The sequence below is a fragment of the Mustela lutreola genome, chromosome 3 (genome assembly GCF_030435805.1).
Source record: "Mustela lutreola isolate mMusLut2 chromosome 3, mMusLut2.pri, whole genome shotgun sequence".
NCBI lineage: Eukaryota > Metazoa > Chordata > Mammalia > Carnivora > Mustelidae > Mustela > Mustela lutreola.
Window position 1 is genome coordinate 129,993,435 of NC_081292.1, and position 16,217 is coordinate 130,009,651.

The 16,217-nt window shown below is 40.5% G+C and overlaps 1 protein-coding gene across 1 annotated transcript in view; it reads right to left on the bottom strand.

Annotated features, from left to right (window-relative positions):
• ITGAV (integrin subunit alpha V) overlaps positions 1–7,671 on the bottom strand; it is a 103,019-nt gene extending 95,348 nt beyond the window's left edge. The window contains exon 1 of the mRNA XM_059166830.1: positions 7,192–7,671. Within this exon, the coding sequence (XP_059022813.1) occupies positions 7,192–7,376 (185 nt within the window). The 5' untranslated portion in view covers positions 7,377–7,671. The remainder of the gene's footprint in view (positions 1–7,191) is intronic.
• Between the last annotated feature and the right edge of the window lie 8,546 nt (positions 7,672–16,217).

The window sequence follows — 16,217 nt, forward strand, 5'->3', positions numbered from 1 at the left end:
TAATATAAAAGGAATGTGTAAGCATTGTGAATTTACAAATGCTGTGTTAATGGGGGGAAAAAAGCTGAGGAATAAAAGTGCTTTGTCCAAAGTGTCAACATGATATTTAAGTTACTTTTAAGGAGTATTACAGAAAGTTCAGGAACTTTCTGTAAAAAATGGAAAATGGAAAGATGGAAAAAGTAAACTACCTTAGACAAATGTTAAGTCCTAAGAGGGGGTTGTATAGAAGAAAAATTAAATATTTGTAGAGAATAAGGTATAGGATAATTTTTTAAAAAAGGATATTTGAGAATATTAAGGAATATAAAAACAACACATATTACAGAAAACAAACCTGTTGATGTGTCTTTGGAGGGTAAATTTTATGTCATATGTATTTTTCTGCCACAATAGTGGAATAGCCTGTTAATGAAATGCTTTCTAAAAATTAAGTAAACATTACTTTAAGTTTATCTAAGAATTAATGTCTACAACAGCTTAGTTAGGATAGGGGAAGCCACAGCACTGAGAAAATTTTGCAATATAAGCAACACTGTCTGATAATCTGATACTATAGGTTATATCACCAATATAAATTAATTTAGAAAGTCACTTCTAAATCTCCGAGCCTCAGTTTCTTCTTCTATGTAACAATGCCCACTATAAGTACTTTCAAAAAATTTCTGAATGTGGATAGTAGACAACAGAAAAATCTGAAAGCATCATAAAAGTACAAAATGATGGCACTGGAATTAAAAACAATTAATAAAACACTCTCTAATAAAATAAGAAATATAATAGTTAAAATCTGTTTTCAAAAGGACTTTTTTTTTCCCACTTCCTCAAAGAACCAGTCATTAACTTAAATGCAAGATCTCAATAGAAGAAAAGGAAGTAGAGTACCAAATAGGGGACTTGCAACATTTCCTGACAATGGTGATGAGTTGGGGAAGATACAAGGGGTTAGTTGAGGCTAACAAGAGATTTCACTGCTTAGCAGCAAAAATCTGAAGCTAAACAACTTAGTTTCATATGCCTGCAGCCTTCTCCAGGACTCCATCTCCCTCCAAAAAGTTTACCCAAGAACAATATCAGGATCCTCATCCTCACCATTCTTCTCAAATGACTTGAGACCTTTCCATTATATGATTCATACATTACAGTTTACATACCTGAGCACACTATTAATTAAAATTATGCCAATAAATTCTAAAAGATAAAGGGCAGAGTGTGTGCTGGGAAAGGAAGGAGGAGGAGTAGAAGAAAGAGGTAGAGGGAGTGGCGAGAAAGTGAGGGAGAAGGTGGGGGGGCAGAGGATGGAGAAGAGAAAGAGGGAAGAAAGGTGGAGAAGAGGTGGGGAGAAGAAAACAAGGAGAGATGGGGAGGGAGAGGGAAGAGGAAGTGAGAGAAGCAAGAGGATGAGAGAAACCAGCCAGGAGGATGCCCTTGGGATGCACTTCCTGTCCAAAATGTACTTTAAGGGCAGCTGCTTCAGGGTTTGTGACCTTCAGTACCAAGGAGAGGCAACCAGCCAAACAATGACAAGTACATTTTTTAAACCCTCCAAATGAACTAAGTTATTTGGCTGCTTTCAGCACTGACCTCTCCAAGATAAAGCATGTTTAATATAGTTGGCTGACTCTGGGCTGACCAATGAATGAAGCTTGAACAAAAGCAACTTTATAAAAATTATCATCTGCATATATAGAAAAATCTGTATAAAATAGCATGAATATTTTCTCAGAGCTGTAATTCCAGTCTCAGATTTACTTTTCATTAAAAAAAAAAAAAAAAAAAGCTACAGAGTCAACATTTATATGATGTAAAACAGCACAGTAACTGTAAATTCTATGCACTTTCCGTTTTCTCTTATAAGGTCTTATAAATCCAGAGTTTTAATCAAGAGAAATCAACATAGAGTTTGGTTTTTAAATAACAAGGCTGTAGTCTATATATTATTTATGATAAGAATAAAGAACCGGGGCTCCTGGGTGGCTCAGTGGGTTAAAGCCTCTGCCTTCGGCTCAGGTCATGATCCCAGGGTCCTGGGATCAAGCCCCACATCAGGCTCTCTGCTTGGCAGGGAGCCTGCTTCCCCCTCTCTCTCTGCCTACTTGTGATCTCTGTAAATAAAATGTTTTTTAAAAAAAGAAAAATAATAAAGAACTAAATAGCCAAATCCACACTAAGTTCAAAAAAATGAGCAGGCATCACCTTGTAAAGGTTTATGAAGATGGTTACAATAGTGAGGGGGAGAAATGGTGCAAGAACATTGAAAAGGACATGTGGACTGTGACAGACTGAAAGGGTTTTCATCCAAGTAAAGCAGTCTGAACTTCCACTGCTGAGGAAATTTTAGTAGAATACCAGATCAAAAAGACACTTCAGAAAGATAAAACTATTAGGAAAAAGTAAGATCTAAGAGCCAAATGGTGGGCAAAGTGATAAGGATCTGAGTGCCACAGACCACACTTTGGACTGTGCTGAAATAAGGAGGCTGACGTCGAAATGGAAGGCAGAGATGAATGCAAGAAACATTAACAACCAAGAATTTCTAGGACCTTCTGTTTGGTGACTAATCACTGACTAATATTAGGGGAGTACAAGAAGAGAGACAAAGAAAAATAGAAAACGAGAGGGAGGAATATGAAATTATTTCCAGGGCAACAAGAGAAGATGATGGCACCAGTAAAAGAAACAAAGGTGCAACTGACCCCATTTGGTGAAAGGGATCATTTTTAGTTGAGGTAAGATGGGCTAGTCAAGGAGAAATGATCCACAAGCTGTTGGAATATGAAGGTGGAGCTCTATTTTTAAGTCCAAGATGCTGTTTTATTTTAAAAGCTTTCCAGGTACCACAAACAGGAAGTTAGATGGAGAACTACAGAATGTTCTGCAAGACCTGTGCTGAGGGCATACTCACCCTCACCTTGTCCTTGGGGTCATAGAAACATGAAGTAACAGTAAATATGCTTCATTAGCATATTTTATATCTATTTAATATCTATTTATTTATCCAAGACAGAGTGCAAGTGCACGGAGGGGCAGTGGGAGGTGGAGATGAGAAGCAGACTCCCCTCCGAGCCAGGAGACTGACTGGGGCCTGGATCTCAGATCTTACCACCCTGAGACCATGACCTGAAATCAAGATGCTGATACTTAACTGACTGAGCCACCCAGGGGCCCCAGGATTCATTAGTGTTAAACAGAGAAAAGGGCAAGAATTCTAATCCAGTGTTGCTCATTATAGCATTATTTAAAAATAAAAGCAGATGTAAAATCAGAACTGTATAACTTCTATTTGAAGAATAAGGAAGAAAATCATCCAATTACTTTCTTCTCAAAAATTTAAATTTGAATAGGAAAATTAAATGGGATTTGAATTTCATACACTGTCTTTTGATTCCACCTTGCCCTCTTCCCCACACAAATCCACCCTTAACAAATAAAGACTGAAAAGTGGAGGTACCTGCGTGGCTCAGCCAGTTAAGCACCTGCCTTCAGCTCAGGTCACAAAGGATCATAGGCTCCTGGGATCAAGGCCCACATGTTGAGCAAGGAGCATTCTTCTCCTTCTCCCCTGCCACACTCTCTCTCAAGTAAATAAATTTTAAAATCTTAAAAAAAAAAAAAATGACTGAAAACCCTTCTGGCCTCAGTGTCCTCATTTGTAAGAATGAGTTTATCCACTTCCCTATTTCCCCTGGTGGCTTATGCTATATAGAGTGAAGTGAGAGATCGTATGTACATAAGTAAACTGCTTTATAATTTATAGACTTGGGACGCCTGGGTGGCTCAGTTGGTTGGACGACTGCCTTCGGCTCAGGTCATGATCCCGGAGTCCCGGGATGGAGTCCCGCATAGGGCTCCCAGCTCCACGGGGAGTCTGCTTCTCTCTCTGACCTTCTCCTTGCTCATGTTCTCTCTCACTGTCTCTCTCTCAAATAAATAAATAAAATCTTTTAAAAAAAAAAAAGTTCTAGCTCTTTAAAAAAAAATAATAATTTATAGACTTACCAACATAAGATCATTATTATAATTAAACCTGGGGTACAATTTTTAATTGTTCCAATTATTCCCCAAAGGATAAATGTGACTTTACTCCATGACCTATACATGATCCTTAAATTTTATCCAAGTTTGGCAATATAGTCACTATAAATTAATGCATACAAGAAAAACAATTATAGAATGCTAACTCTTCATTTTTCAGAATTTTTAAAACACAATTCTTGTGACTTTTCACTTTAAACCTAGGACTCATTACTGGGGGGATTTTCTTGAGGGTCCCCTTAATATTTTTCCTTAGTAATTTATTTTTCCTTTTCTTTAATTAACAGATTCATTACTTTTCACATAAATACGGAAATAATTCAATACCAATTTTTTATAACAACAAAGTGAAACCTAAGATAATTGCTGTGGGTACTTATTTTTTTTTAAGATTTTATTTTATTTTTATTTATGTTAGAGAGAGACAGAGGGAGCACTCGAGGGGGCAGGGAGTAGGGCCAGGAAAAGAGGGGAGAGTAGGAATCCAAGCAGACTCTGGTGCTGAGGAACAGCGCAGAGTCTGATACAGGACTCAATCTCAGGACTCTGAGGATCACTACAGGAGTAGAAAGCTACAGTTTGGGTGCTCTACTGATTGAGCCACCCAGGAGCCCCTCCCCCACCCACCCACCCCCAACTGCTGTAGGTATTTAGACACAGAAAGAAACCAGAAGGGACAGGAGAAGACTTCATTACTGTTGCTTCCTCATTAATCCAGGCATTTTTCCTTCAGAAGAAAGGAATCTTTAATTAGCAAACATTTTTTTATTATGTGGATATTTTTTCTTTTAGAAGTTTATAATCATACCAAATAACAACAACAATAAGCGCAGCTGCTAATAGAAATGGCATCCTCATATACCTTGGATCCCAGTGCTTGTTAAATTTAAAGGCCTCTTTTACAAAATTAAGCATAATTTTACATTAATCTTTGTTAAATCTGAAAAGCTCAGTAACTAGAAATCTGTTTCTATGTATTTTGGGTTTTGTTTTTTGGTTTTTTTTTTTTTAAATCTCAAGACTGATGTCTATTTTTTAAGGTAGGCTACATCTAGACCTCACCTGTCTATCAGTTATAAAGTCACTGATGAACACTTCAAAATATTACATGAAACCAAACCAAGTTCAATTTTACCTTGCCATTCATTGTAGGCTGGCATGAGAAGTCAACTTGTGGGTTCATAATATACTCAATGACTATAATGATTAGTCAAAGATTAGCCATCCAGCTTTATAATCAAAAATAGTAAACAACTCAAGCCAACCATTCAATATTACTGCATTTTCCAACAACACTTAAAGTTTATCATCTTGTCATTTTCTTTACACTACTAAACTCAGAGGGTTGCCAGAAAATTACTCCCACCTTTTGCAAAACATTCCAACTACGAAGTATTTAAGTGCTAACTCTTGCTAATTTTAAAGTATCAACTCTTGACAGGTCTTTTCAAAACTATTAGAATTTCTGCACAAATTAAATCTAAAAGAGCACCACTAAGAACTAAAATCTGTACCATAAGGCACCTGGGTGGCTGAGTGGGTTAAGCTTCTGCCTTTGGCTCAGGTCATGATCTCAGGGTTCTGGGATCGAGTCCCACATCGGGCTCTCTGCTTGGCAGGGAACTTGTTTCCTCCTCTCTCTCTCTGCCTGCCTCTCTGCCTGCCTCTCTGCCTATTTGTGATCTCTCTTTGTCAAATAAATAAAATCTTAAATAAAATCCGTACCATAAAGGCACACACTTAAAAATACCTGGAAAACAAAAAACCTTTTAAATAACAGGTAAGACTGGCAAATGATTAAATTAAATGAGAAGACAGAAAACATTTTCCAAGTCAACGATTATTTTTTATCATTCTGGAAAATTTGTGCTCAACAAGAAGGACTGAACCTGGAGACAACAAACAAAACTGAGTTCATGACATAAAATGTCTAGTTTCCACTAACTGCTTCCAACCAACTTACTGCTGCAAAGGTTTTCACTACAATGAATGATAATCAACACTCGCACTATTAAGAAGAAATCCTGCTGAATGTTATAACAGTCATAAAATAATATTTAGATCAAACTCAAATTAGGCACGAATGAGTTGGAAAAATGGTCCTATCTATCCGAGTACACCATCAAAATTATCCCCTCTCCCCCCACCTCAAAAGTAATATCTTCATTATAGAAGGGGGGGAATGTTGCAATTTCTAAGAGCTTGCAAAGAGTCCTAAAGATAGTTTTGCTTCTTGAAAACAAGATTTAAACATCATAAGACATCTAGTGAACATTTATTAAATAAGTACTTCTAACGCTAATATCGGGGTGAGGTGGTGACAATGAGGTCATCGTTTGGGGTCAGAGACAACTCTGAATCCAATAATGACATTAACTCTTGTTACAAATCCTGAAGGCCTTTGAAACGCGAAACACTGGCAGTTTGAAAACATAACTGAATTGTTAAATACTGCAGTATTCAAATGACCTGAAGTGAATGAAAACTCAGCAAACACCCTTGTTCTTTCTGAACAATGACCTAAATAATGAATCACTATAAAAAGAACACAGGACACATTCAATGCATCTGTTCACTCTCACATGTGCAAAGGTCTGTCAGTACCGGAGATAAGACACAATGAATATACTACGACAGTCTGGTCATTTTAGTCATCAGAAAGTCTGTAAAAGGAGTAAATGAGAAACAGGCGGAAAGTGTGGGGGGGAGGGCCTGCGCAGGGAGAGCGAAAGGGGCTGGTGTTCAAGTCCGTGAAGCGGTCCGAGTCCGGGGAAGGCGAACGGGTACCCGAGGAAAAGAAGCTCGGCAATGGGACCATCCGAGTCCCGAGTCCCCCGGACACCAGCAGGGGCTGCGCGGAGTCCGGCGGGACCAGCCTTTGTTGCTTTCCACCTCCCCCGGATTGTAAGCACACGTCTACCTCAAAGCTGGTCCTCTGGGGAGAGGAGAGGGGGAACTGAGGAGACGGGTGGGTGCCGCGGGGGTTCACGTCCCCCAGATACTTCATCCCCCCACAAGCTAACCCCCCGGTGGCGGGTGGAGGGTACAGACAGACAGACGCCGCGATCCCTCCCGGAGACTCTCCCTCGGGAAACGCAGGGTGGGTGCGCGCGGTGGGGGAGGGGGCTGATTCCCCTTCCCAGGGCGGCCACTTACGAAGACGCGCTGGGCACGAAGAAATCCACCGCGAAGCCGAAGTAACTTCCCTCGGGGCCGGAGTATTCGGCAGGACTGTCCACGTCGAGGTTGAAGGCGCCGCAAAGAGGCAGCAGGAATCCGGGAAGAAGGAACAGGAGGCGGCGAGGGCGAAGGCGCAGTCGCTGCCGCGGCGGAGAAGGCATCGCCGAAGTGCGCGCGGGGCGCCGAGGCCGGAGCCGCGGCCACCCCTCCCGGAGCGCACGGTGACCGCGGCCCGCCGCCGCCTTCGCACGCCGAAACTTGCCCGTCACTCGCTCGGCGGCGAGTCCCGGACACCGCCGGAGGAAGCAGGAGGGCTGAGCTGCCGAGCGGCCGCCCGGGAAGTGGGGCGCGGGGCGCGCGGGGCGGGGACGGCAGCGGCGGCGGCCCCTCGCCTCCCTTCAGCTCGGCCCCCCAGCGCCTCGGTTCGCGCTGGGGACTGCGCGGGTGAGCGCCTCACCCCCAGCTGGAGCGCGGCGGCGGGCGGGGGGAGGAGGCGGGGAAGGGGGAGGGGCCGGCCCCGGAGGCCGGGCCGCCGCGCGCCGGAGGAAGTGGGGGAGGAGAGTCGTCCTGCGACCGGGGAGAGCTGAGCGCACTTCCGTGCGCGTTGTCGCCTCCCGTGCCGGGAGTGAGGTGCCTGCGCCGAAGCCCCGGTCCCTCCGAGTCCCCGGCAGCGCTGGCGCTGTGGAGCGAGGGCCTCAGACCCAGCTCAAAGGGGATGGTGGTGGGCGAAGGGCTGGCGGAGCATCCCAACCCGCCCACGTCCAAGGGCACCCGGCACTCCCCGGTCCCGCCGAGAACTCCGCGCGACTTTTGTTTAGAGCCGAGGAAAGCTTTATTCGCCTCTCTGTTTCTGCTTCTTAAAACCCTGGCAGGCTCTCACAGACGAAACTCTATAATTAACGCTCGTTTTCCTCCCCCCACTCTCCCATACACACTGAACTTAATTATAAACTTCAGAATGCTAGCACAGCCTCTTCCAGGCGAATTGTGTTAAAGCTGACCTGGAAGGACTGGCAAGCCGAAGAATTGGCAGTAACAGTTTTAAATCAAGTAGGACTAGTCGAAACCCTAAGTTTATTAGCTGACGTTGTGAGATTTCAAATAACTCTCATTGAATTAAGACGTTTGAGTACAAGTACTATTTTAGAATTGGAGGAAGGAATGTGCACATTTGAAGAAAGGCCTCTCTGGACACGTTGCTTTTGTTGTGTTTCGTGGCGTCCAGGTTCCTGACAGTAGGATTGAGAGACGAGGGCAGGAACCCTGATCTTTGTCTTTATAGTCTGTAGTCCTACCACCTTGCCAAGCAGAGAGTGAGCGATCAATAAAACGTTGAATGGACTTGAAATGATGGGTAAACTCTGGCCAGGGACCTGACTCCTATACATGATACATCCTGTATCATGTGCTGAAGAATTTGGTGAACAAGACAAGAGAGTATAAATGTATAGACCTTAAAAACTTACAAGTACTAGAACAGTAATTTTGGATCATTTTCTGAAAGTAGCTATTAAAACTCAATCACAATGCACATTAATCTCATAGCTTTTAATTAATCCTGTGAAGGAATATGTATGTAAGGAGAAATGAAATGGCTAGTTTGAATTTATAATACTTAATTGGTTTATATATATTGATTCTTAAATTTGTCTAAAAAATATGCAGCAAAACCTTGGCCATGTTTCACAGACCATGGCCCAGCATAATTGTCTAAAGGAAATTACCATGTGAGACAGATGATCCTAAACAAATACACAAAAATACAAATGTACCTTTCTCCTGTGTTCCAGATGCACCGAAGAGGTAAAAACTCAAAGGGGTTTTTATTCCCTAAAAGCCTGATAACCATCCTCTTGGAAATCCATCCAGACTGGAAAGGCAGAAGAGTGTGGAGGTTTAAACTTGGCTGCAACGGGTAAGTCCTCCCACTCCCCAACTTCTGATCCAGGACAGAGATCCAACAGATCAGGGGAAGGGAGGAAAAACACCAGAAAAAGGAAGAATCCAAAGCAATGGCAACACCTATGCCCACCAAAATTGAGTAAACTCGGGGCGCCTGGGTAGCTCAGTAGGCTAAAGCCTCTGCCTTTGGCTCAGGTCATGATCTCAGGGTCCTGGGATTGAGCCCCACATCGAGCCCCACATGGAGCTGCCCTGCACCGCCCCCCCCAATCGGGCTTTCTGCCCAGCGGGGAGTCTGCTTCCCACTCCTCACTCCCACCCCCCACCCCCGCCTGCCTCTCTGCCTACTTGTAATCTATCAAATAAATAAATAAATTCTTTTTTTTTAATTGAGTAAACTTAGGACCTCATTTCTATTAGGAGACAATGAATCAGACTAACCCAATACCTTAAGGCACTCTGGGTTATAAATGCAGGCATCTACGAGTGCCTGGGTGGCTCAGTTGGTTGGGTGACCGCTTTCAGCTCAGGTCATGATCCCAGGGTCCTGGGATCAAGCCCTGCGTTGGGTTCCCTGCTTAGCATGGAGTCTGCTTCTCCCTCTCCCTTTGCCTTATCCTTCCCCTCTAATGCATGGGCAAGTGTGCACACTCATGCATTCTCTCTCTCTCTCAAATAAATAAATGCAAGCTTTTTTTTTTTTTTTTTTTTTTTTTTACCAGAGTGGTCATGCTTGAGCAGTCACCTACCAAGCACCTTGCAAATTGAGGAATGTATTACAGTACGTATCAGTTCAGCCAGCACTTATTCAGGATCCACAATGTGCTAAGGTACTACATGCATGGGAGAGGGGGAAGCGTATTTTATTCTATGGAAGAAAACATATGCCTCTCCCCCAGTCCAATGACACTACTCTTTAACTACATTATAATAATTTCCCAACTTAAATGAACGGGATAATAATATATCTACATTAAGTATAATTTCCTTTTACAGAGGAAATAAAATATTAGATAGTAAAAATGTATTTTGACTTCAAATTTTACCCTCTACCAATGTTGTCCTTTAATTAGAAGTTTGATTCCACTGGCTTCTGTAAATTCAAAAGCCTGAATGAGTTCAATTCTGGAATTCATTTAGTACTAGTTCTGTAACCCTGGGCACATTCTGTGCCTCAGTTTTCTTATCTGTAAAATGGGAAGGATTATAGTACCTACCCATAGAATTGAATAGTACTTGTTGGCAATACTTTTACTACTATTAGTAGTTTAGTATAGTAGTAATAGTATATTTGTATGACACTAAATTTGTATTATTACACTCTTAGTTTTCCTAATACCTATCCAACAGTTCCTTCAATAACCATAATCAAACTAGGACTACACTTGGCTTTGTCTCTGCCCCACAAAAGCACAGTCCTGTTATTCCAAAATAATGTAAGAGAAATTTCAAATTTTTCTCTCTCAACATCAAGGTGGATTCAGGTCATCACTTAGGATAACCCTTTGCAAACCCCTTTTTGCTAGTCTCAATTACTCTATGGCTTTAATCCACTAAACTCAATCCTCCAGTGTTGCCATTGGTTTTGTTGCTTTTTTTGTCAGACTCTCTCAGGCTTCTCCTCTCCCAGTTATGATTACTGAGGAAGATTTACTTGGCCCCTCAGGCTTCATCCCCACCCCCACCCCCAGTGCTGCCTTTTCCTATCTGAAAAGATAAGAAATGATTCCCAGCCAGCACAGCACCGGGTGTTCCTTAGGTGGTTGGGAAAGGAAAGCAAGCAGAAAACTTGTTTGCTTTTGGGGTTTTGCTTCCTAATCTACACCATGTTGGGATTATCCAAGTCTTTGTCTTGATTTACTGCATTTCTTGTTCTACATAATCCCTGCATGATCTTACTCATCATGCACCACTTTCCACCTCACAAAGTAGCTTTAGCCATATTAAATTAATTACTTCCAGTTTCCCCACAAGAACATCTTGGTTCGCAGGGCTCTATCTTCCTAGAAAACACTGGCCTCCTCTTCAACCACTTCCCCCAGCCTTCTTCCTTCTGCCACAAACTTACAGAAGGTCCTCCACTTAGCCATTTCCTCCTTTTCTTTCAAGACATATATCAGGCTACATCATGTCCTCCACAAAGCCTGTAAAGAACCATGACTTACTGTTTTTGTTTCCCTTCTGTTCAACACTGAGCCCAACAATGGAATTAATTCTACTGTCTAAAGATTAAATAATAACTAACAATTCTATTAAGTTTACTCATTATGTGCTGAGCACTATGCTAAGCATTCTGATACATACTAAATCACTTATTAGTCACAAAATCCTATCACATAGGTTCTATTAGTAGTCCAAATATAAAGATGAAGAAACTGATTCTCTAGGAGACTGAATAATTTTTTCCAGCCATCACATATCTGTGTGGGCAAGGAAGGGAGCTAGTGATAATCTCCAAGGTCTTCCCCATGCCTGAGAACCTGGACCTTCAGTGACTTCCCCAGGCCAGCTAGAGTGATTGTTCATAAACCCCATGAAATGAAGTCATCTGGTCACATTCATTTATCTTTCTTCTATACTAGGCAGAATAAAGATGCCCACTGAACATAAACTGGCTCACATCCAAAAACATCAGAAATTAAAAGGGGAAACTTGTTCATCCTCATTTATAGGTCTAATCCTCATCATAACATTTTCATAATAGTGGGAATCAGTTATTTGTTGCCTTTAGATCAGACACTCCTTCTATATACTAGCAAAAATCGGTTACAAATGTAACATTCAGATAAATGCTGGGAAAAACGTGGAAATATCTTAGTTCTGCTGAAAGAAGGAGACAAAGATAACTAATCTTTTGAAGTTTCAAAAAATATGCAACTCTTCCTGTCTTGTTTTGTTTTTGTCTTTCAGTGGGTTTAATTTATGTAGATTATTGCTTAATCGAAATATTTGCTATCCAAGAAGCTTCTTTTGATTTTTTTACCCTGAGAACTAAATATGTTGATAAGCCAAAGCAAATATGTACTGTCTTTTCTAATTTAATGAATAAGTAACATTTCACCATCTGAATATTTCCTTGCTCACCAACAAGCTTTCAGTTTATTCATTTCGCCAGCTTTTAAAATGTTAAACTTTTCTTTTTAAAGATTATTTATTTATTTATTTGACAGACAGAGATCACAAGTAGGCAGAGAAAGGAAGGGAAGCAGGCTCCCTGCTGAGCAGAGAGCCTGATGCAGGGCTTGATCCCAGGACCCTGGGATCATGACCTGAGCCAAAGGCAGAGGCTTTAACCCACTGAGCCTCCCAGGCACACCTCATGTTTTCTACTTAATACCGTGAGACTTAATGGTAAAACCAAAATTACCATATTGATTACTTTTGTATAAAAATCCTAAAACAGTAACATGTTCATTTTAGCCATTCTGATTGGCATGAGGCGATATCTCATTGTGGTTTTGATTTGTATTTCCCTGATGCCAAGTGACACTGAACATTTCTTCATGTGTCTTAGCCATTTCTATGTCTTTTCTGGAGAAATGTCTGTTCATGCAGAAGAGTCTTTTTTCAAACAATCTTTCAGGGTTTGAATAAACTAAGATAGAAGATACAGTAGATAACTGAGATCCAAAGCACCAAATCAGAAGTCACAACACGGGGCGCCTGGGTGGCTCAGTGGGTTAAGCCGCTGCCTTCGGCTCAGGTCATGATCTCAGGGTCCTGGGATCAAGTTCCGCATCGGACTCTCTGCTCCATGGGGAGCCTGCTTCCCTCTCTCTCTCTGCCTGCCTCTCCATCTACTTGTGATTTCTCTCTGTCAAATAAATAAAATCTTAAAAAAAAAAAAGGTCACAACACAAAGCAACTTTAATACCTGTAAATAGGAAAACAAGCACTTGGAATTCTGTGCCCAAAGGGAGCAGAGCATGGTGGCCAGGAAGCTTTGGTAAGGTAAGTACCTGTGCAGGTCTCTTCAAGTCTTCCAAATGTGCCATGATCACTACTTCCTCTATTCCCAAAGCTTTTTTTCTTTTCTTTTCTTTTTCTTTTTCAATCTGGAATATCTTCTTTCACCTGCTGTCCCACCCCAGTTCCGCCCAAACTTCAGCATTTGGCCTAAGACTCAACTTTTCCAGGAAGCTTTACATTGCTTCAGTTTCTCCCTTCTCTTTAAAATGACTTGTATTTCCAAGTCTCACCCACTCACAACTTAGCATTTAATTATTCTTGTACTTATTTTCTGGTGTTTTGACAGTATTTGAATAAAATTCTATTTCTTATTAATTCTTGATGTTTTCAGACACCTAGTATTTTTTCTAATAAAATTATCAGTTCCTTAAAAATAAGAGCCATGTTTTCTCAATTTATATTTCTCCCACAATATTGAATGCAGTGCTAAATTTATATTTCAAAAAATCACAAAGAACTTGTTAAAGAATTGTCTATAAAATTCCATGAGAGAACCAAACATGTTGATCTTACCCACACATTTACTAAGGCATAACTGACAAATAAACAAGTTGATCTTACCCATCATTAAATGTTCAGTGCCAAGCACAGTTCTTACTGAATTGTAAGAAACCAAGAAGTATTTGCTAAAGGATAAATAAACAAATGTAAGAATAAAATAGCAAGACAGGACTGGAAGAAATTATGCTGAGTGAAATAAGTCAAGCAGAGAGTCAATTATCCTATGGTTTCACTTACTGGTGGAGCATAAGGAATAACATGGAGGACACTGAGAGATGGAGAGGAGAAGTGAGTTGGGGGAAATCAGAGGGGGAGACAAACCATGAGAAACTGTGACTCTGAGAAACAAACTGAGGGTTTTGGAGAGGAGGGAGATGGGGGCTTGGGTGAGCCTGGTGGTGGGTATTATGGAGGGCACATACTGTATGGAGCACTGGGTGTGGTGTATAAACAATGAATTTCGGAACACTGAAAAAAAATAAAATAAAATGGAAAAAAAGAATAAAATAACAATTGTCAACTTTATAAATTGAACACAGGAAGGCAATAACTCAATACATATTCTTCTATAATGAATGAATATATTTTCAAGAAGTAGAAAAGTCCAAGAATATCTAATAAGTTCATTTTATAACTAGCAAAGAAATAGGATTAAACTACTAACTTTATCTAGAATAGTGCTTCCAAGATTTGTAGCTGTTTTTCATTCCTGTTGCATTTTGGAATTAGGTCTTAGGGCTTATGAAGGAGATAAAAATTAATCACAAATGACAAGAAATGTCCTCTGCATTCCTGGAGTTCTCTGCATCTCATTGTGAAAAACCACTGTGCTCTAAAATAGGCATTTTCTTAAGTTTGTTTATTTAAGTAATGTCTACACCCAATGTGGGGCTCAAACTCACAGCCCCAAGATTAAAAGTCTTATGCTCTTCCAACTGAGTCAACCAAGTACCCTGAGGCATTCTTTACTACAAGGACATGTCTGGTGGTTTTCCAAATTTCCCTTCAAATAATCAACATGTTGTACAAATTTAAAAGGAAAATTATGTATATTATTTCATTTAAACTAATTAAAGATTATAAAGTCCTTTTATATTATAACTACCTAAGAGGATTTAATTTGTTTTAAAGTCTTGGAAGTGTGGATGTGTGTTAAGACATCAATTACATTTCTCAGTACAGCACTTGTAATACCGAAAAATCCATGTTTGAAAATGGGTAATGCTGTCTAAATTACTTTTCTATCACTAAGAAGTCAAGAAGCTCAGATAGAGCCTTAGATACAGAAACAAAGTGTTTGTCCTATATCCAGAATTAGCAAACACATTTTTAAAAATAATACATTGAATAAACAGAGTTTCAAAAGAACACTATGTTTTATTTATATCATGGGTTGTAAAAGGAATCATGGTATAATTTAAAATGCCTCTGGCACTTGATAAATGATTGCTAATATTTTCCTCCTACTAATCATTTTGTATAAATGTAGCCTTACTGTTACTGGAAATTAACACTCAAAACTTCTATTTCTTTTTTTCCTTTGGCTGAATGGTAAATATAAACAGTCATAATCAGAAGGCCCCTTCACAAAATACAATTACTGTATGTGGGTAATTTTACTCCATTTTACAAATGAGAGCAGTTAGTGTAGTGATATTAAAATATGCTCCCTTTGGGAGAACCTGACAGGCTCAGCTAGTAAAGCATGCAACTCAAGATCTCAGGATCATGAGTTTAAACCCCACATTGGGTGTGGAGCCTACTTTTTAAAAAATTGTTTAAAATTTGCTCCCTTCAGTGTGTCTGGGAGACTCAATCAGCTGAGCATCTAGCTCTTAATCTCAGCTCAGGTCATGATCTCAGGGTTGTGCAATAGGGTAGAGCCTGCTTGGGATTCTCTCTCCCACTGCACCTGCCTTGTGTGTACTCTCTCTCTTTATCAAATAAATAAATAAATAAATCTTAAAACTAAACTAAAATATGCTCCCTTCAAGACGTGGAGCAGAACTCCCTACCTCTTGAGTGTGGACTGGAGTTCATGAATTGCTTTTAATGACTAGGATAAAGAAGTGACTGCACTTTCATTGCCTCAGTCATAAAAGACACATGACTTCCTTTGGCCCTCTCTCTCAGTTGGAAAGCCAGATACCATCTGGTAAGAACAAACAAGCTACCTAGGGAAAGGCCCACATGGTGAGAACGTGAGGCCTCCGCCCAACAACCACTTGAGTGGAATCCACAAAGTGGATTCTTCTTCCCCATCTGGACTTCAGATGATGACACCCCCTGACAATGTTTAAACTCAAGAGAGATCCTGATTTAAGACATTATCCCTCTAAACTGTTCTTTAGTTTCTGAGGCACAGAAACTGTGAAATAATCAATACTGTTGCTTTGAGCCAATACATTTTGGGGACAATTTGTTACTGGGTAACAGATAACTAACACAATAAGTTTAGAGAAGTTATACTATTTGTCATTAGGGTCACAGAGCAGGAAAGTGTTAAAGATGTCCCAGTGTATATAGCTAAAGTGACCATATAATTTATTGTCCAACAGGGACACTGTAGAGAGTAACAGAGATACTGATAATAATTATGTGATACAAAAGCTATGTCCTGGAACTATCTA